Here is a 20,917-nt window from a genome sequence, read left to right as displayed (position 1 = left end):
ATAATTTATAAAGAAACTATAGAAACAACAACTGTAAAAAAGAAACAACTGTAAAAAAAACCGATATGTATGTTATAATAGTTTTTTTTTATTTGTTATTATATAATAAATATAAAATAAATAAAATACAAATAAAATAAAATAGATAATGATAAAGATAAGACCTTATGAAAAAATATATAAAATGAAATATATAGTCAAAAAGCACAACATTTGTGATCCAGACATAATATGTGAATGTGAATTTTTGGCTAATCTACTAAAATAAGGTTGTATTTGCAATGGTGGATTGATAAAGGATTCCCATAATGAAACAAGGCTCTCGTTTTGAGGGTCTTATCTCCTGCCTCTCCCTCAGAGTGATGGTTATCACACTGTGACTACTAAAATCTGCTAAGGAAAGATAAGTGGGGCGGTGCTAAATGCTTATTGACGAGAGAACAGTCTGGATTTTGTGATGGCTCGCTGGGGAAATCTTATACATGGAACACAGGTACACCAACATGTGCTCTTTTGAACATGATAAACTGTTTCTAACTGGCCCAGTGTGCAGCACAAAATAATATGATTTTTTTCTGGTAAACAAATCAGTTATGCCTTTAAATAATGCCTTTGTCTGGAAAACAAATAAAACTATTATTTCTTACTACATACAACATATTTAGCTTCAAAAAGGAGTTGAAAACAATAATAAACCCAAATAACTGTAAGCTCATTAAAACCAACTACAGCAATTGTCCTTTCTATAGCTCACCTGCTGGATCGTTCAGTATGGAGCCAAAGGCGCTGATGATGAAGTCTGCTTTCAGGTGGACAATTTGCTCCTCATCCACAATCCAGGTGCCATCATCCTGCTGCTCTGTGCGGCAGAACCGCAGGCCTACGACGTGCCCATCTTTCTTGATTACCTCACAAGGGGACAGGAATGGCAGGAACTCACACTTTTCCTCTTTGGCCACCTCCATCTTAAAAAAACAGAAATCGAATGAGAAGCATGTAATCCTAATTGCTAACATGGAAATGCTTTAAAACAGAGTGAAGAGAACTTTACACATTCATCTTTAGAATGTGGTCATGACAGTGAAGTTGAAGTATTGGCTATAACCAGGACTCCTAGAAAACTTCACAGAAGACCTGAACATCTTCCTAAGCCTGCTTACAGACAGCATTACCCATTTTACTGTACTGTGCCATTTACTTTTTGGAGACCCAAACCTCCTAGGGAAAATAGTCTAAAAGTGTCTACAAAGCATTTCTGTATCTTCCACTTACTACATCACCCACTAGCTTCTCCTACTCCTTCCAGTCTATCTCCTGGTATCTGTACCAGTGCATCATTTATTTAGCCTTAAGAATCTACTCCAATAAAACACTCAGTATAAAGGTTTACAAGCGTTAGAGTATAACAACCCTTCCACATGCACTTTCGACCCCCTCTTCGAACCCTTTCTTCATCTTAACACTCCTATTCATCACCTCCACCTCCACCTTGACCTGACCTCCCCCAACTTCAGGTCATCTTCACATTGGCTTGTAGCCATGGACATCTGGCAGGTTATGGGGATCTTTACTGCCCTTCCTAAGCAGTGAATAGCAGTGGTTCTCAACTGATGGGTAGTGACCCAAAAATTTGTAACAAGTCTGTTATGATAGGATAATGCAGGATAACAGCAGTGGGAAAAAATAAAATGAATAAAATAAAGCACTGTAGCGAAACCACTGTAGAACCACATAAAAAACCACATGCTCTGTTAAAGTGTATCTCAGGCTACACCTGCAAGAACAACTTCATTGATGAAAATTAGTTTTAAGATGGCACACTCAACAAAAACAGCCCTAATCACAGTGATTGAATTACAGGGTCTGCCCTCACATTGTTTTCATCATACCTTCAGAAAAGAACCTACAAGATATAATGGAAAGGATCAACTTCATCTCCACACCCATTGGAGTTCCACAGGGTTTTGTACTCAGACCAATTCTGTTCTCCCTGTACACCAAATGGTTTTGTAGTTAACATCACCTCTCCTGTCTTTATCTGTCATTCTTATTGAGCTGATATTCAATTATTTCTCACTTTGCCATCCTCTGATAACCAAGTACCTCACAAAACAACTCATGTCTGGCAAACATTTCTACCTAGATGAACAGCTGTCTTCTGAAGTTATATTTATCAAAAACAAGCTTCTGTGTATCCCATCTAAAAACTACCCTTGCCAAGACCTTGTCATTTGTACATTGCATGCAAGTCAACCCCCCGTCAACCCCATTCTGCAATTCACTCCATTGCAAACTGATTAGTATTATTTTGAAAAGAAACCTTGCATTGGCTTGTTTATTTGCACTAGGTTTTATTGCATCTATATTAGCTTTATTTGTACCAGTAAGCATTTGTATGTGTATACAAATAATTTTTTCCCTAGCAGATAATGTTCTAAACTGCATGCCTACAATGGTACCATACGTCAAGCTAAAACACTTTTTATAAGTCTAGATAAAAGCATCTGCTAAATTCCTTAAATGTACAAGAACTGAGAGGAGAAGTAAAACTATCCCCTTTGATAAAAATTCCTCCATTATAATTTACGGCCACGGTGCTTTAGCACACCCCTATTTGAGCGTTCGCACAGCTAAGGCAGAGTTAATAGTTTCTGTAGTTACACATTTCTAAGTTTAACTTTCTTGACACTGTTGCCATGGCAGCATTGCAACAGTTGTCATTGAGAAAAGAATATGTCTTAATTACTTTGTTAAAAAGCTCCACAGAAAAATAAATCTTATTATATAAACTGCTGCCCATTATAACAACTCAACATGGTCACCTTTACAGAAACTCTCACTTTTTCTCTTTTACTTTTTCTTTTTCAACTCTGCTTTTTACCTAAGATCGGAAAGTCTTTCCAATGGTAATACCAATAAAAAATACCTCATCCTCTAGCCTATTGTGTTTGACACTACCTAACCTAGACAACAGGTACAGTATATACATATACATTGTATACAATATAAACTGGAGAAAGGTGAGACTTTAATTAAAATACTATTCATAATCTATTTAGAATAAAGTGAAAGACAATATTGCATTTGAACCCACAGAATTACTTCTGTTCAAGTCATGACAGTGCACACACGTATTGAGAATTTTTCGTTGCACACACATTTTTCTACCACCATTTAACTACAATAGTAGTTCTTTACATTTACATAATACTTTATACATATCCAAATGCATAAAAGTACATTGAATGCATTACAGTGCATTTATATGTCTTATAATACACCATGATGTATATTCAGTTTTATGTTTTAAGGTATAACCATTCTGAACATATGTTTATTGTATATAATTTTAGTTGTTTGTACCTGATTTTTATTTTTATTTATTTTTTATGTGGTAACTGTTTAAAAAAAACTTTAGCCCTCTATATGCTAATAAAGACAAGCCCAGCAAACACAGAACGTTGGCACAACGTACCCGACCTTCTAACAACGTTTTAACAACATGGCCAAAAGGTTGCTATAACTACATTGTGTGGTGAAGGTTGTTACAGTGTTGTCACAATGTTGACATTAAACCACCGTTCAGGGCCATAGGTTGTGCTTTTAAAATGCCTCTCGTGGAATGAGAATAATTTTCTAATGTGACTAACGTAGCCTCGCTCGCACTGTTTAGGTTTTCATTTGATTTCTCTGCCATTTAGTCTCATTTGTTTCTTTGCTCCTCTGGATTTGCGGATGTTTCCTGGACTGATTCCGGCTTCCGACCTTTATCGCCCGGCTTTCGACTATGCTCCCCTGTCTGCCATGTACAGAACCCGGTTCCCTTTCGAGATGTCTCTTGTATTGCGTATAACTCCTTTTCTCGAGAATATTGAAGCCAAATCTTTAAAACGCAGTGCAGCTGCACAGCATACACAGATGAGCGGCGAGCCCGGTCATTGGCTGCGCTGCGGCAACTGCACGAATCGCCCTGGCACGTCAGAGCCCGCCAGAAGGCTTTTGCGCCAGAGAGTCCACTTGTAATGTACGCTCCCCTGCAAACATACGCTGTTCCAACAGCAACTCTAATGAAGAAAGAGCGCTTTCTACCATTTTCCCCCTCTGGCTCACGCTGGAGGTGTTCTAAATGTAGGCTGTGTGCCCACTATAAAGTATGCACCCCTGCACACAACCACAGTGCCAATAGCACACGAGCATGAAAGCAGCTGGGCGGCCAGGTCCCTATCATGAAGCGGTCCGGTCCCAGATTTCATTCAGCCCACGCTGGAGGTGTTCTCAAGTGTGCACCCCTACACATAAACACTGCCAACACGGTATTAACTCTCCCCCCAGCCAGCGCGGGAGAAATAATAAATGTAGATTGTGTGCCCACTGTAAAGTACGCACCCCTACACATAAAAACAGTTTCCACATCACATGAAAGCGCACCTTACACCAGAAGACGCGCTCACCATTCAACGCCTAGCGGCATCTTTTAAAGCGGGCGCCCGCACGCCTCTCAAAAGATTTCAGACTACTGCACATGCGTCCTCTTCAGCGCTGGCTAAAACCCTGTGTACCAGTTCACGCGTGGTGATCTGGCCACTTACTAGCGAGCCATGGCTGCATCAAAGCCCTGATTCCCAGGAAAGCGGCTGACTGGTATCAGTCTGCCGTGAGTATGGGTGTGGTTTCAAAGAGAAAAATGATCTCGACAGATGCCTCCAACCTAAGTTGGGGGGCCCTTTACGAGGGCAGGCCCATCTCTGGTCTATGGTCAAGCCCGGAGAAGTGCCTACATATAAACTGTCTAGAGATGAGAGGGGTCGCTCTATCACTAAAAGCTTTTCTCCCATATCTAAAAGGCCACCATGTCCTGGTCCGAACGGACAACATGGCAGTGGTGTCTTGCATAAATCGCCAGGGTGGTCTCAGGTCAAACAACCTGCACGCCATGGTCAAGAGTCTCATTCAATGGGCTCAGCACAACCTGCGCTTGCTGAGGGCGGCATGTGCCAGGCATTCTGAACCAGTGTGCGGATATGCTATCCAGAGACAATGTTCCCCCAGGGGAATGGTCTCCTCACCCTCAGACGGTTCAGCTGATATGGAGCATCTTCGGCGAGGCAGAGGTCGACCTCTTCGCCTCAGAAGACCGCGCTCGTTGCCGAACATTTTTCTCAAAGAGTAAGGACGCGCTTGCCCACGACTGGCCGAGCCGTCCGCTATATGCATTTCCTTCGGTCACGATGCTACCACAGGTCATCAAACGGATCAGGGAAAGTAAGTGTGCAGTGCTACTAATAGCCCCTCTCTGGAAGACCCAGTTATGGTTCTCTGAGTTGACACAACTGCTGGAAACAGCCCCGCCAATTCTGCTGAGGAGAGATCTCCTCACGCAGGCGAACGGAAAAATCTAGCATCCCTGTCCCGACTTGTGGGCCCTTCATGTATGGCCCCTCAACGGGTACCCGGGTGTCTCCCGGATAGGGTGCTAAAAACCATCACTGAAGCGAGAGCGCCCTCAACTAGGTGGTGTTCTCTGGCTGGTGCGCAGTACGGAGCCTGGACCCCTACTCATGCGGAGTACCAAGTGTACTCGCTTTTTTGCAAGAGCTCTTGAACGTGGGTCGCACCCCCTCCACGCTCAAAGTATATGTGGCGGCCATAACAGCATCTCACACTCTTGTGGCCGGACAATCACTAGGAAGGAACGACCTCATCGTGCGCTTCCTTAAAGGGGCAAGGAGGCTAAACGCTCCACGACCCCCCTTCTGTGCCTATCTGGGACCTCTCCACGGTCCTGGAAGCATTGAAGGGTGCCCCGTTTGCATTGAAGGGTGCCCCGCTCATCTGTGTATGCTGTGCAGCTGCACTGCGTTTTAAAGATTTGGCCTTACGCAATACTCGTTCCCTCATCTCAGGGAACCGAGGTTACGTTAGTAACCGAGACGTTTTGTTCATTAAATGATCTGATCTGCCTTTGCTTTTTATGTTTTATTGATTATACTTAAAATAAATTTGTATATTTGTTTATTTCGTTTTTTTTTTCTTTTTTCATAAATGTATGCCTTTTGGAAGAGCAATTTGGTTACCATATGCAGTTTTAATAAAGTTGAATTAACGTAACCTTCTGTCATTTTTACTCTTCAAAGTGTACACTTGCAGGTGTTGATTATAATTAGGATAATTTACTGATAGCCCCATTAACTAATAATAAGGATAAACAATATTTAAAAAGTATAGAATTATCTAACATCTGACTAATTAAAAATTAACCTCAAAACATAAAATGCTAAATGGGGGATATCTATAGGCCTTTCTAGCATAAAACCGAACAAAAAATAGTCAGAACGTCGTCTCTCAGTTGCTGAATGTCGCGCAACAACGTTGCTATAGCCCTGTCACGTCTTACAATTCTACGTTGTTACAATGTTGCGAGCACGTAGACAGCGACGTTGCCATAGCAGAAATGCAACGTGCCACAGACGTTGCCACAATGTAAATGTGTTTGCTGGGAGGTGTCGTTAACATAGACCTGTGTGCTATCCAACCATGGTTTCACGTGTTTATTTTTATCTCAGACCTCTCATTCACAGACAAAGATCCACGTTTAACTCCAGCATAGACCATTCCAGATTTTACACTAGATCAGTGGTTCTCAACTCCAGTCCTCAAGACCCGCTGCTCTGCACATTTTGTATGTCTCTCTTATCTGACACACTCAGTTCAGTTCATGGAGTCTCTCCTAATGAGCTGATGATCTGATTCAGGTGTGTTTAAATAAGGGAAACATACAAAATGTGCAGAGCAGTGGGTCCCGAGGACTGGAGTTGAGAACCACTGCACTAGATTTCAGTTCAGTTCTCAAAGATATTTAATTTTGAATCTTTTTACTGTCAGCTTATTCCATTAAGTAAGGCCATTCAATTTTTCTCTGCTGACTTTTATCGCTTTTATTCTGACTGTCTGTTGTGTAATCTACGGCTAGCGGTGTTAACTTTGATATGGTTCCATTTGAAATGATTGATATTTAATGTAACTATTCCACATTACAGATAGAATTTTGCAAAATATCAGTAATAATGAGACAATGGCTTTCGAAACTGGGCTATGTTCTCAATTGAGTTCTAGGAGAAATGTGGATAATGAATATAAATTCACTCATTTTTTAAGTGAAAATCCATTGAATACATCACATCCATTTGGGAATATTTTTTGTAGGGTTTTATGCAACAGTCTGTCAGGCGCAGCACAAGATAATTTTGAAGGTGAAGGTTATTTGTGCCCACGAGCAGCACCAAAATAAATTGAGAAAAAGAATAAGAAAAATATTAATACAAGTAATAAAAATACAAGCAAATAATAATTTCAAACAAAGACAGAATATCTCTTTCTGTAGAGGTGCACAGTAAATTGTCAGTCTATCTATTTACTTTTCATCTCAGTCAGCAGTAGAGATGGAGAGAGTTTGCCAAAATTCTAGTGAACCCCCCCATGTCAGAACATGTCAAAATCCACACAAAATGTAATTTACGAAGACAAAAAGAGAAAATGTGTTCTTAAGGACGTGGGGTATACAGATGTGCCTTCAATAGGAATTTATCACTGGCTGCAGGTGCTGCTGAACTGAATTTTTTACCTCTTCTGGAACAGCGCGAATGTTGGTAAAGCCCTTTCTAAAGACCACAAAGACTCGTCGAGCTCCACATCGGAGAGCAGAGGTGGCACAGTCAAACGCTGTGTCTCCTGCGCCTAGGACTATCACATTCCCATGTAGCCTTGGCAGCTGCGAACGGCAATTACACATGCCTGCAAAAAACACGTGCCAAAGAAAAAGACAAAAAAGTCAAATTCAGTGCACAGAGACTTAACCAATATCAAATACCAGATGACACTAACAGTTTGACCACTGAATCCCACAAATGAAAATTATTCAGGAGAGTCATGTAATAAACACATTTATTTTCTCCCAGTAAGTGTAATATTGTTAAAAGAGAACACAGGAAATAAGTCAAATTACTGTGAAAGGATGGCAACAGGTAGCCAATATACAGTAATTTCACATAATTTTCATGTTAAAAAATTATTTTCTCTTTTGGTACCTATTTTACTGGCCTTTGCAACCAAAGGAAGGAAATCCTTTGATGTGTAGAATCCCTGTTCTATGGTCAAGTCTTCAAAGATCTTGTCCCTGTTTGCTTGTGGAAGACCTGTGCATCATGAAAAAAGAGACAAATTAATAAATTGTGTGTCAAGATGAATACATTTGGAGGCAATGTGTGACAAAGACTTGTTGCTGAAGCACTGCTAAAAGTAAACTTGTAAGTAAGTCTGCAGTTATATTCATCCTTACAAAGTATTTTCCCCTAACTTGCACCACTATTAGGTTTGCATTTGCTTTAATGCTTCATTAAAGATACATATAACATCGGATGTATTGTGAATTAAAAATGTTTAAGCCAAGTGGATTCTGAATGCAACCTTATATATATATATATATATATATATATAAAATTCGGTGGCCTTATTTGTCTATTCTAAACATGTCTAAATTTCATTTCTGCAGATTATTTGCTTTCAATCGAATTTATCATAATCTACCTACCCTCACGTCACTTTTAACTTGACAAAATGATTATCCGAATTAAAAATGCATGGTTATTACCTGCTCTTTGTAATGTATATTCTTTTATGTTATGGTTTGGTTTGGTTTTCACTGTTTGCTCCATTCCCGGTTGCCTGTGTTCATAATTAGTTTCCTTGGTTGCTAATTAATCCCTCACCTGTTCTGATTACTACCCCTTGTACTTAAGCCCTTGGTTAATTTTGTTAATTTGTATGTGTTTATGTTTTCCCCTGCAAGTTTTTTCTGTTGTGGATTTAATAAAGACTGTTTTTGTTTGATCCCTAGTCTTCGTGCGCACTTCTACAGCCACTTTGTGACAGAATACTGGACCCTCAAATTGAGTATTATACAAATGGTTTACAGGTCGTTTCAGCTGTTCTGTTTAGAGCAAGGTAATAATATAGAGGATCGCACCAGTGACATTCTAGACCTGGCATGCCTTACTACCTTCCCTGACCACACCTGAGTGTATTTTTTCAAACAAGCCTAAATGAACAGTGTAAGGCACGCCTATCCGGTGTTGGTCCTCGAGATTGTGAAGTGGGTTCTGCTGAACAACAGATCGGCTTACACCATTTTCTTAGTGGAGGACATCATCAACCCAACTCTGGACCCAGAGCCAAACCAGCCACCTCCCACGCCACACACGGAGCAAACGCCAGAGCCCACCGCAGACGGAGAGCCTGAGCCTGCCGTGATGAACAAGCCAGACAAGAGGACTGAGCCAACCATCGCCCCGGAGCCTGAGCCCCACAGAAAGTCTGACTAGGTGCGTGAGACAGCAACACTGTGCATTGCTGTTGGACTGCTCGTGGAGTTTGAGGGCATGGAGGAAAGCCCCACCCACACTCCACTCGCTGAGAGTGAGCTGCAGCTGGCCTTTGCATATTATTTTGAGGAATTGGAAGAGGATGTTTCCTGGGTTCTCCCATCCCCACTGGTCCCGCCCAGCTTCAAGTCTCCGGTGTCTCCACTGGTTCCGCCCAGCTCTAAGTTTCCTCTGTCTCCAGAGATCCCACCCAAAGCCACCCCACCTTCGCTGGTTCCCGTCAGCTCCTCTCTAGTTTTACTCCACTATGCTATGTGGAATTGCCTTTGGTCTTCTGGTCTCCAGCTCCGCCTAGTCAAGTGGATCCCCTGGCTTCGCCTCCAGCTGCAGAGCCCATCTCTCCACCTTGGCTCCTCCCTCCCTCGTCTCCACCTGGGACCATTGTCCTTATGGCTCCACCCAGCTCCCTTGTCCCTCCGGCTCCGCTTTGTCAGACGTCGCCAATTATCCCTCACCTGTTCTGTTTTACCTTGATAACTGCTCCTTTTGTATTTAAGCCCTAAGTTCATTTTGTTAATTTATCCGGTATGTGTTTACATTTTCCCCTGTGTAAGGATAAAAATCAACAGACCATTGCTTTACTGTTTCAACCCCCTCCAAGGGCCATTTGGAATTCCTAAAGGCAAAAAGGTGCTGATAGTGATCAAGGCCTATAGGCCAAGATACATCAGGGTTCTATTAATTGTCACACCTTTAGTATGGTGGGGGAAGTTGTAATCTTCTGATTAATAGTAATAGTAATAGTAATAGTATATGTTTTTATCATCTCATTCATCTGTTTTGTAACTATTTCAAGTGTAACTATAACCAAATACTGGTATTAAACCCTTTCAATTATAAATGATATGTTAACTAGTTTTGATTCGGTAGTAACTTTGGAGTGCTACCTATTGTAATACAATATTGTCACACAATAGCAACACTCTTCCACATATTACCGTTATATTACAGTAATTAATTCCATCCATCTATTCTCCAAACCATTTGTCCACTGTAGGGTTGCAGGGATGCTTGAGCCTATCCCAGATTCTCATACCAGTCCATTATAGTAATACATTATATATTATATTATATTATATTATATTAGTACTCTTACATGCTATAAATAAATAAATAAATAAAAAAAAAACCTGAGAAACCACTAATATTCATAGAGCATCTGGCATATTGTAGTAGGGCAAACGACCCATGTTACAAATTCAGCAAAGTCATGATTTGTTCAGTTTATATCAACATTGTGACTACAAACAATAACGAGTGACTGTACCTATTGAGCATAATCACACTTCAGGAACTGCATATAAATCAATGATCTAATAGAGTTTGTTTGGAATTATGTCCTTCTCAGACATGTAGGGTTAAATAATGAACTAGAGGAATGGCAGACAGCTTCCTTAAGAAACATGTTGATAAGACAAAGGGCAAACAGAAATGGTTCTAAGGGATACTTAACCCCCTGTCATTTCAAATCTGTCTATTAAGCTGGCACTCACCCCAAGGATGTACTGCATGATGGAGGCTATCAATCTCTATCTCATTATGCCCATCATCACGGTTTGAGCGATGAACACCAAGGCCTCGTGTGTGATGGGAAGGAAAAGCCATTTTGTGCCTTCAAGCATCAGACGAAAAGTTTGTACAGCGAAGCATCAAAGAACAGATTAACATGTACAAACTGCAGGAGGTAACTGTAAGTTAACAGATGCTCCAGGTACAAACATACTGTTGCCTGTACTTCTCTGCAATCATTATAGGCTATTTAAAGTCTGTTCTGAACAACATCAGTGCTTCATACAAGGTAACATAAGGATAACGGTTAAATACACAAAGTTGTGCAGCTAAAAGATGTCTAAAAATTTATTTTTGCTAAGAGCAGTTGTTTCGTAGCAGCATTTGACATATTTTAGATCAAATCAATGTAGAAATTAAATAGTCTGCTCCTGTATGACTGTAATGCATTAGGCAACTGCAAGCAGTAGCTGAAGAGAAAAATTGTGATAAACAGACTGGTAATGGTTTTATAGCAAAGGTTAGTACAGAAGTAGACATGGTTCTATAAATGAAATCATACCCTGAAGGTGTTTTATCTAAATCTCATTGATCTCTATTCAAATCTGATAACACCTACATTAATCTTCAAATGCATTATTTGAGAATGATCTAATGAGCATCTTCATTGGAAAAACAAAACGTCAGTACAAAGTTTATAAAGTTCACAAATAAATTTGGTTATTTGAATAATGACCATAAAACTGAAATATTTGAAATATTTCTGCTTCATTTGAAGTCATAATGTTCCTTTGTTAGTATTTTTTCAAACTCCCCAATCCCCAACTCCCCAAGTACGTTTTGATTCCCAGATAAATCCAATTTAAACCTGGAAATAAACAATTAAAATGTTTATTTAGGAAATAAAAAGGTTTAAATTGGATTTATCTGGGAATCAAAATGTACTCGGTTACTAACGTAACCTTGGTTCCCTGAGAGATAAGGGAACGAGTATTGCGTAGCTATACTCTATGGGAAAACTCCTTTTCTCGAGAATATTGAAGCCTTTATTTTAAAACGCAGTGCAGCTGCACAGCAAGCACAGTGCAGGCTGTCTAAGCGCGCTGATTGGTATTAAACTAATTTAAACCTGTAAATAAGGTAAAGTTAGCACTGTTCTGTTCAGTGTTTTTTTGGGGGATCTTCTTCTAACTCTACTAACAGAATGACCAATGAAAAAAAGCTTTGAGTTTTTAAGTAATGATTTGCGATGTTTTTTGGATTGTACTGTTCTTGGATCAGTGCAAGCACATAAATCGAAGTGTATGTTGTAGTTTGATCTGGCAGTGACTAACAGCAACACTGAGAAGTAATATACTACAATAAAAAGTAACCTGCTCAATTTTTGGAGTACTGCTATAAATGTAAAACACAACATATTGATCTCCAATATACTATCTGCAGTTCAACTTTAGTTGAAAAGTAGTTCTTGGACCACTTTCTTCAACAGCTTAAATAACACATGCAGTAAAACGATGCAAAGCAGTTAAAAAGACAGTTTTATCCTTCACAGACAGTGATTGCTTTAAATCCAAAGTTTTCCCCCAGGAGTCCCCGAAGGCACTCCAGGAAGTCCACAGAGAATATATGTACCTAAAAAATATAGCATTTGTACATGTACATAGCATTTCTAACTATGAACTTATTTCTAGCTGTCAAAATAATTATCTTTTAAGCATTACGTCAGGTAGTATTGTTAGTTACAATTAAGTAATTGTAAAGTGTTAATGAGAAAATCTGTCTTTTTATTTTGAGGGTTGGCTGACAGTCTGGATGAGGTGGTTCCTGAGTCTTTAAAGATTAAAACCCCTCTGCAACATTTTTTATAATCTAAGAAATATTACATTTATTAGGCAACTCTTGCATTTCAGAAGCTTTTTTAAGAAACTCAACTAATGTGACAATATGATATACACACTGACCTTAGTAAGACCTCCTCAGAGTCATATTCATTAGAACCGAACATCTAGACCAATCTGCCTACCCATATGGTCTAGTTTAGATGCTGCATTCATCTTTTTCACTGCTTCAGATCAACCCACATGACTGCTACTAACCTTAAAGCATTCCGGGCTTAATTTCCTCCATTGTGAATGATTTTGTGATGGGTGTACACAGAAAACAATATTTTCAAGGCGACGGTCCAAAAATGTATATTTTGATGATAGCCATTACTGAGACGGAAAGCGTACGACATAGCAATCACATGATAAAATGACAACAACAAAAAAACAGTGTGTGTGGAACATGTCGGTTATTTTTACAGGCCAAAAAGAAACATCCTTATCTGTGTTTTTCAACCATTTCTCTCTCTCAAAGCCAAAGGTACACATTTGCATGTCAATCACTGTAGAGGCTGACTTTAGAGACAACATGAGAGAAGTGGTGAAAAAATATCACAGAGGCGCAAATGTAATCATTTCCTTTATGATTCCCAGCTTATTGCTGTTGCTTTATGAGAAAAAGAAATCCCAGAGCAGTTCTGAGACTTGCCCGTCTCAATAACAATGAAGCTTAGCTACCAAAAAGTAGCCCTTATTCAAACATAAAAAATTATATGTATTCCTTTTAATTATAAGGAGAAGAAAGAAGCACAAAGTACACAGTCACCCTTGAGGAATGTTTGAATTCTCAAATCAAATCAACACACACAATATTTCCTTACTTTAATAAAAATAGAAGGCAAAATGAATCAACGGACACATTTCTTTCTGCATAAAGAAACGTCTCGGTTACATATGTAACCCTCGTTCCCTGAGAGAGGGAACGGAGACGTCTCGTCGTGACCGACGATTTTGGGATCTCGCTCAGAGGACCGATCTACTTCGAGTGTAACTAAACGAGCCAATTTCACATTGGCATGCAATCATTGCATTCAGCTGCTCTGCCTCGTCAGCGCGGGTATAAATGAGCAGCTGGTGCATGATGCAATCAGTTTTTCGCTGAGGAGTTGAGCCGAGTTGGTGACCCAGGCCCCAGCGACGGTACAGCGCCCGTGGCGACAGGACGAGACGCCTCCGTTCCCTCTCTCAGCGAACAAGGGTTACATATTTAACTGAGACGTTCCCTATCATTCGGTCACTCTTGACGTCTCGTCGTGAGCAACGATTTTGGATCCCTACCAAAGCGCCACGGGCAAGCCTCCTAAACCCTCTTACCCTTCTTGGCGATGAGACAGGGCTTACCCAGAGAGTGTCCATCACTACTGTTCCGAATAACCCCTTTATAGTGACAAATATTGGATAATGCTGGGAAAGCGTACCCCCCTTCTTTTACAAAGGAGGGAACGCTGCGGAATCCACATCCTACTAGAGGTCTAGTGGAAGATACCGTATGGACTAACGTTGTTAGGGCTGTGCAATATGGAGTCCCTGAGTGGCTCTCACCATCCGGAAGATAACAACACTGGCAGGGACGGCAGGGCGGACTCTGCCAGGGGAGACACTGGCTTCATTAAGAGCTTGCAGTGGAACACGCATATGGAAACCTGCTGAAGGTCGCACATATGGGCATCCAGGCCTAGAGCTGGCTCTTGAGGATACATCAGTCGTAGGCCTGGCACCGGACGCTCCGCAACGTCCGGACACCATAGGGATGATTGGAGGACTCACAGGGTCTGCTAAGAGGACTCTCTGGAGAATTCTAGCGCACTTGTGGGCGCAGCAAGCCGACACTAACCCGGGGCCCCCTCGTGTCTCTGACCGTTTGAGGCGAGAACACGGGAGGCGACCGGCTCCACACGAAGGCTATAAAACCTAGTGAACGTGTTGGGTGTCGCCCAGCCCGCAGCTCTACAGATGTCTGTCAGCGAGGCGCCCTGTGCCAGATCCCAGGAGGATGCAACACTTCTGCTAGAGTGAGCTCGCAACCTGAGAGGACAGGGCACACCTTGTGCTTGGTAAGCCAAGGTGATGGCATCCACTATCCAGTGGGCCATCCTCTGCTTGGAGACAGCCTTCCCCTTCTGCTGGCCTCCGAAACAGACAAAGAGCTGGTCTGAGGTCCTGAAGCTTTGTGTCCGGTCTATGTACACTCTGAGTGCTCAGACAGGACAAAGCAAAGCTTGGGCTGGGTCTGCCTCCTCCGGGGGCAGCGCTTGCAGGTTCCCCACCTGGTCCCTGAAAGGAGTGGTGGGAACCTTGGGCACATATCCAGGCCGGGCTCTCAATACCACGTTGGTGTCACCCGGCCCGAATTCCAGGCACGATTCGTGAGTCTTCATAGTTAGAAGCTTTAAGTCAACTGACTGCAAAGGCTCAAATGGGACGAGCTGAAGTGCTCTTAGTACCAGCGTAAGGTCCCAAGAGGGTATGGAGGGAGGTTGAGGAGGATTTAAACTTCTCGCCCCCCTAAGGAACCTGACGACCAGGTCATGCTTCCCAACCGATTTACCCAGTATGGGGTCATGGTAGGGGTGGGCGATATGGCAAAAATATCATATCACGATTTTTTTCAGGAAAATCACGATTCACGATTTTATCACGATTCTTTTTAATGTTGGTTTTACTATTTTGTGACTGAGCATTACAACTAATTTCCATATTTTAAAAACAAAGCCTTAGGTGACAAAATATAAAATAAAAAAGAATGGCAGACAGGGGCGAAGATAAAAATATTTGTCATTATTTTCTTTGTTATTAAATATTAAGATCAAAGATACACATTACACATACACAACTTAATATACAAATTAAATAAACAGTGCTTTATGTTTTCAGCTACAGTAGGTGTATTTAACAGTAGCATTGAATAAAGTAATTAAATGAACAAATATGAAAATAAAACAAAACAGACTTCACTGTATAAATTATACATTGATACTTATTAAAGCTACTATTAAAGTTATCAGTCAAGAGCAGTGAGTGATTTTCTCTTTGCATTTTGTTGTTTTATTAACATTAAAGGGATAGTTCTCCTAAAAATTCAAATTGTCATAATTTACTCTCTCAAGTTTAAACTCGAATAAGTTTCTTTCTTCTGTTGAAAATAAAAGTTATTTGGAAGAATGTGGGTAACCAAACAGCCACATTCTTCAAAATATTAATATTAGAAAAATATTAGAAAATATTAGAAGGAAATTAATACAGGTGTGGAACAACATTAGACTGCGTAAATAATTAGATAATTAAACTATATTAGTTTATTGAACTATCCCTTTAAGGACAAGCGGCAGTGTGTTTACTATTACTACTGTCTCTTTAAGAGCTGCGCGTGACGCGTCTAATATACACGCATTTGACAAGCAGATTTTCTCTCAATTTTCTCAAGTTTGCTTTCACTTTAGACATAACCGACTTTGTTTATGTAAACCTTGTGTGTATTTGACAGTATTAGCACAATAAGACTCGAAAGATAACTTAGTCCAGTATCCAGGCGCTGGTAGACAGGCTTTTAGTGCATGTGAGCTTCACATGTACGCGCTGAGAAACGCACACGTTAGAACAGCGCATCAGCACGCGAATAAATTTTTTAACCGACAAGGCATTAAAGCACATGCAAATTATGAACTTTTGTGACCTGCAGTGTCCCGTTCCGCTGCGTGTGAATATACGTTGCGTTGTTCAGTATGTTGGGACAGAGGAGCCAGAACAGCAACTGATAGAATGCACGATACTATGATATTTCTTCAAAAGCAGATCGTGGAGACATTTTAATCGTCCACGATCAAAATTGTCATATCGCACACCCCTAGGTCATGGTATGCAGATATTGCAGCAACATAAACTTTGAGGGTGAAGGGGGACAGCCTCTGCTCTAACCCTTGCTGCAGGAAGGAAAGCACGGCTCTGATCAAACATTTCCGGGGGTCTTCTTGGTGAGAAGAACACCACTCGACAAACAGGTTCCACTTCAGCGCATAAGCTCGTCTCGTAGACGGGGCTCGGGCCGAAGTTATGGTGTTAAGTACCTCTTGGGGTAAGTCACCTAGAACCAGAGTTTCCAGAGGTCTGGGTGCGGGTGCCAGAGGGTGCCCCTTCTCTGAGAAAGCAGGTCCTTCCTCAGAGGAATCGGCCAAGGAGGGGCTGTCGCGAGGAGCATTAGTTCTGGGAACTAGGTCCTGCTGGGCCAGTATGGAGCTACTAGCAGGACCTGCTCCTCGTCCTCCCTGACCTTGCACAATGTCTGTGCGAGAAGGCTCACTGGGGGAAACGCATATTTGCGCAGGCCCCGGGGCCAGCTGTGTGCCAGAGCGTCCGTGCCGAGAGTTGCCTCGGTCAGGGAATAGAACCACTGGCAGTGGGTGGTCTCTGGGGAGGCAAACAGGTCTACCTGTGCCTCTCCGAAACAACGGCAAATCAGCTGAACCGCCTGGGGATGGAGTCTCCATTCTCCTGGAAGTGCTGCATGTGATAGCTCGTCGGCTATGGTGTTGAGTGCACCAGGAATGTGAATGGCACGAAGTGACCACAGATGCTTCTGACTCCAGAGGAGGAGGTGGTGGGCGAGTTGCGACATGCGGCGAGAGTGCAGACCACCTTGATGGTTGATGTACGCAACAGTCGCAGTGTTGTCCGTGCGGACCAGCACGTCTTTCCCCTGTAGGCACCATTTGAGGCGGCTCAGAGCAAGACGTACTGCTAGCAACTCTAGGCAGTTGACATGCCAATGCAGATGGGGTCCCGTCCAGACCCCTGAGACTGCATGCCTGTTGTACGTGGCACCCCAGCCGGTGGCAGAGGCATCTGTGAACACCACTGCATGTCGGGACACTTGTTTCAGAGCGACTCCTGCCCGCAGAAACAATGACCACAGGCTGAAGTGTTTGCGACACTCCGGAGTAACTTGGACCCGGTAGGTGCCGCGTTGCCACGCCCACCTCCGAACTGAGCCATGGAGCCAGTGCTGAAGTGGTCTCATATGGAGAAGACCGAGCAGTACTACTGCCGCTGTGGCCGCCATATGCCCCAGGAGCCTCTGAAAATGTTTCAGTGGAACCGCGGTTCTGCCCTTGAAAGTGTTCAGGCAGTTCAGCACCGACTGGACACGCTCGTCTGTGAGACACGCTGTCTGTTCGACCGAGTTCAACTCCATACCAAGAAAAGAGATCCTCTGCACTGGCAAGAGTTTGCTCTTTTCCCGGTTGACCTGAAGACCCAGCTGGCTGAGATGACTGAGCACCAGGTCCCTGTGTTCACACAACTGAGCTCGGGACTGTGCTAGTATGAGCCAGTCGTCGAGGTAATTGAGGATGCAAACGCCCTGCTCTCTCAGAGGAACAAGGGCCGACTTCGTGACCTTGGTGAAGACACGAGGCGACAGGGACAGCCCAAAGGGTAGGACCTTGTACTGGTATGCACGATCCTCGAACGCGAAACGCAGAAATATTCTGTGTTGTGGGAGGATGGAGACATGGAAGTACGCGTCCTTCAGGTCGATCGCTGCAAACCAATCTTGGGGACGGATGCATTCGAAAATGCGTTTCTGCGTCAGCATTTTGAACGGTAGCTTGTGTAAGGCCCGATTCAAAACTCGCAGGTCTAAGATCGGCCGTAACCCACCGCCTTTCTTGGGTACAATGAAGTAAGGGCTGTAGAACCCTGTCTTCATATCGGCTGGAGGAACCGGCTCTATCGCATCCTTCGCCAGTAGGACCGCGATTTCCGCTCTCTGAACCTGGGGGGACACTGGGCGAATTGAATCGCATAGCCGAGCCTGATGGTCCGAATGAGCCAGCGAGACGGCCTGGAGAGCACTAGCCAGGCTCGCAGAGACCGTACAAGCGGGACCAAAGGAACCACAGGCATACCTGGGGTGGGGCAGCGAAGTGGAACACAGGGACCCGGCCCGTGGGGCTCTCTTTCTGTCGAGGCGGCCAAAGGCAGGGCCTGAGCGTGCTGTAAGTCGCTTACCTGGTTCTGTGGTAGGGCAGATGGGACGTGAGGATGCTTTAATGTGTCCTGAACCCGTCCGATGCTGCCCTCTGGCGATAGAGGAAGGGGAGTGTGTCTGGGTAGTGTACCATGAACCGCTCCCTGAGTCCTCTTGGGACCCAGAGAGGAGAGAAACTGCTCTTTTATTGAAAATTTCGGTACCGCTGGCTGTTGGTCCAGCGGCAGAACAAAAGAAAACTGGAACAAAAGATTCTCCCGCTGGTTCTCCTCCAGGGTAGGGAGTAGTCCTGTTGCCATCTCCCAAGGAGCAGTCCTCTCCACCTCTGGGTCGCCCGTCTCAGGGCCTCTTACCCTTACGCTTCCCTCCTGGTTTGGCGGGGGCCTGGACGGCCGCATCCGGCTCCTCTGCGCTGCTTTGCTGGTGGTTGCTGCGGAGGAGCGGAGGCGGAGGCGGATGCGGGAGGGCGCCCTCGGTGAGAAGCGGACGAGGTCGCTGGCTCCGATGGGAGACACGGTCCCCCCCCCCTTAGTGTGGAGTTACGGGAAAGTTGCATGGCAACTGCCCACTCCACGGGGGGGATACGCACATAACCCTTGGCTGCCCCGCCATCGAGGGTAGTGAGGGGGGAGGGGACCCTAGGACCACTTCTGGCAGTAAAAGGTGCCGTCCATGACCTAGTGATCTCTTCATGCACCTCAGGGAAGAATGGCACTGGGGCAGGACGCTGAGAACCAGCGCGAGCTGCCCTGAGAAACCAATCATCCAACCGAGAGGGTTCGGGACACGGTGGAGGATTCCACACGAGCCCGACACTCTCGGCAGCCCGAGATAGCATAGCCATCATCTCTGGGTCCGACTTGGGCAACACTGCCACACCCGAAGGGGGCAGCACAGCCGAGTCATCATCCCCGGAGAGAGAGGGCTCGCCCTCCGATGCTGCGATCGATATCTGATCGTCAGGCGGGGCGCCGAAGGATACGACTGGTGCAGACCTCAAAGGTGGCCCAGTCCGTTTCTCCCGACGGCCCAGCTGGTTGCGGAACAGGGGAGTGAGGGGGTCCCGGGGGTGGTGGAACCGGTCCTTACTGTCACCCTTAGATCTCCCAAGCTACAGGCCGAAGTAGTCCCCCAAGAAGGGTTAGATCGAGGCAGAGGCGAGGGGGCTCCCATACCTTTGAGGAGTGAGAGCCGCAATCGGAGCTCCGAGATGGTCATGTTCCCGCAGTGAGAACATGACTCATCCACGAACGCTGACATTGCATGCCGAATGCCAAAGCATACAATGCAGCGTCCGTGACCATCACCTGTCGTCAGGAAACGACCGCATCCAGAAACACACGGTGTGTTTGCCATTTTTGTACAAACGCGCACACACCGTGAAGCTCTTTTAGAGAACTGCTCTCTCGTTTGTGCTGAAGCACGCAGGGAAAACGCCCACTCGTGTCACCAAACGGGTAAGGGGAATCCCGCGGTGCGCTACCGATACCAGCTGTTAGAACAGCTATTGTTTTAGAATGTGCTGGACTGGTTGAGGAAAGTCGCTGCGGTGCCGTGTCGCCAACACTCCAAAAGAGAAGGGAAAAACTTGTTTCTTCTGTAGACCTTCTTTGTCAGAAGCTCAACTCCGAAGCGAAAAGCTGATTGCATCATTCACCAGCTATATATTCCATGCCTTCTGTCATACAAAAGATTTATGAGATGAAAAGACTGAAATTTAAATGATGTTTTATAAACAAAGTTCGGGAGGAGCACGTTCAAATAATCAATCCAATCTACTTGTCATCAAACAATTACTATGTCTACCATACCAGCATGAGAAGAAGCATATATATATTCACTCTGTCAACTCACCTAACATTCCTTGACAGTTTTTCAGCATCCCTCCACCACCCCGACTCCTCACTCTCGGCTCATTCTTTTACAGCCAGGAATATGGGGGGAGTACTCTGGGTTCGGGCCGAATACCGAGCCCGGAGCCCTCTCCTCGGACAGCACGCCAAATACGCTTTTATTCTATCTGACTTATTTGTAAGTGTGAACTCGTGAAGTAGTTATTTGTGGATGACCTTCCCTTCAGTGCGACTTGATTTGTGAAGTGG

The 20,917-nt window shown here is 43.7% G+C and overlaps 1 protein-coding gene across 1 annotated transcript in view; it reads right to left on the bottom strand.

The window, feature by feature from the left end:
* Positions 1-20,917, bottom strand: part of dpydb (dihydropyrimidine dehydrogenase b) — a 137,871-nt gene that overhangs the window by 76,508 nt on the left and 40,446 nt on the right. The window contains exons 9-11 of the mRNA XM_084411657.1: positions 8,085-8,192; positions 7,622-7,791; positions 755-965 (exon numbers count right to left, since the gene is read on the bottom strand). Of these exons, the coding sequence (XP_084267783.1) occupies positions 755-965; positions 7,622-7,791; positions 8,085-8,192 (489 nt within the window). The remainder of the gene's footprint in view (positions 1-754; positions 966-7,621; positions 7,792-8,084; positions 8,193-20,917) is intronic.

This window comes from Rutilus rutilus (assembly GCF_951802725.1).
Source record: "Rutilus rutilus genome assembly, chromosome: 6".
In the NCBI taxonomy this organism is placed as follows: Eukaryota; Metazoa; Chordata; class Actinopteri; order Cypriniformes; family Leuciscidae; genus Rutilus; species Rutilus rutilus.
Note: the sequence above shows the minus strand (reverse complement) of the source record. Positions and strands in the feature narration are given on the sequence as shown.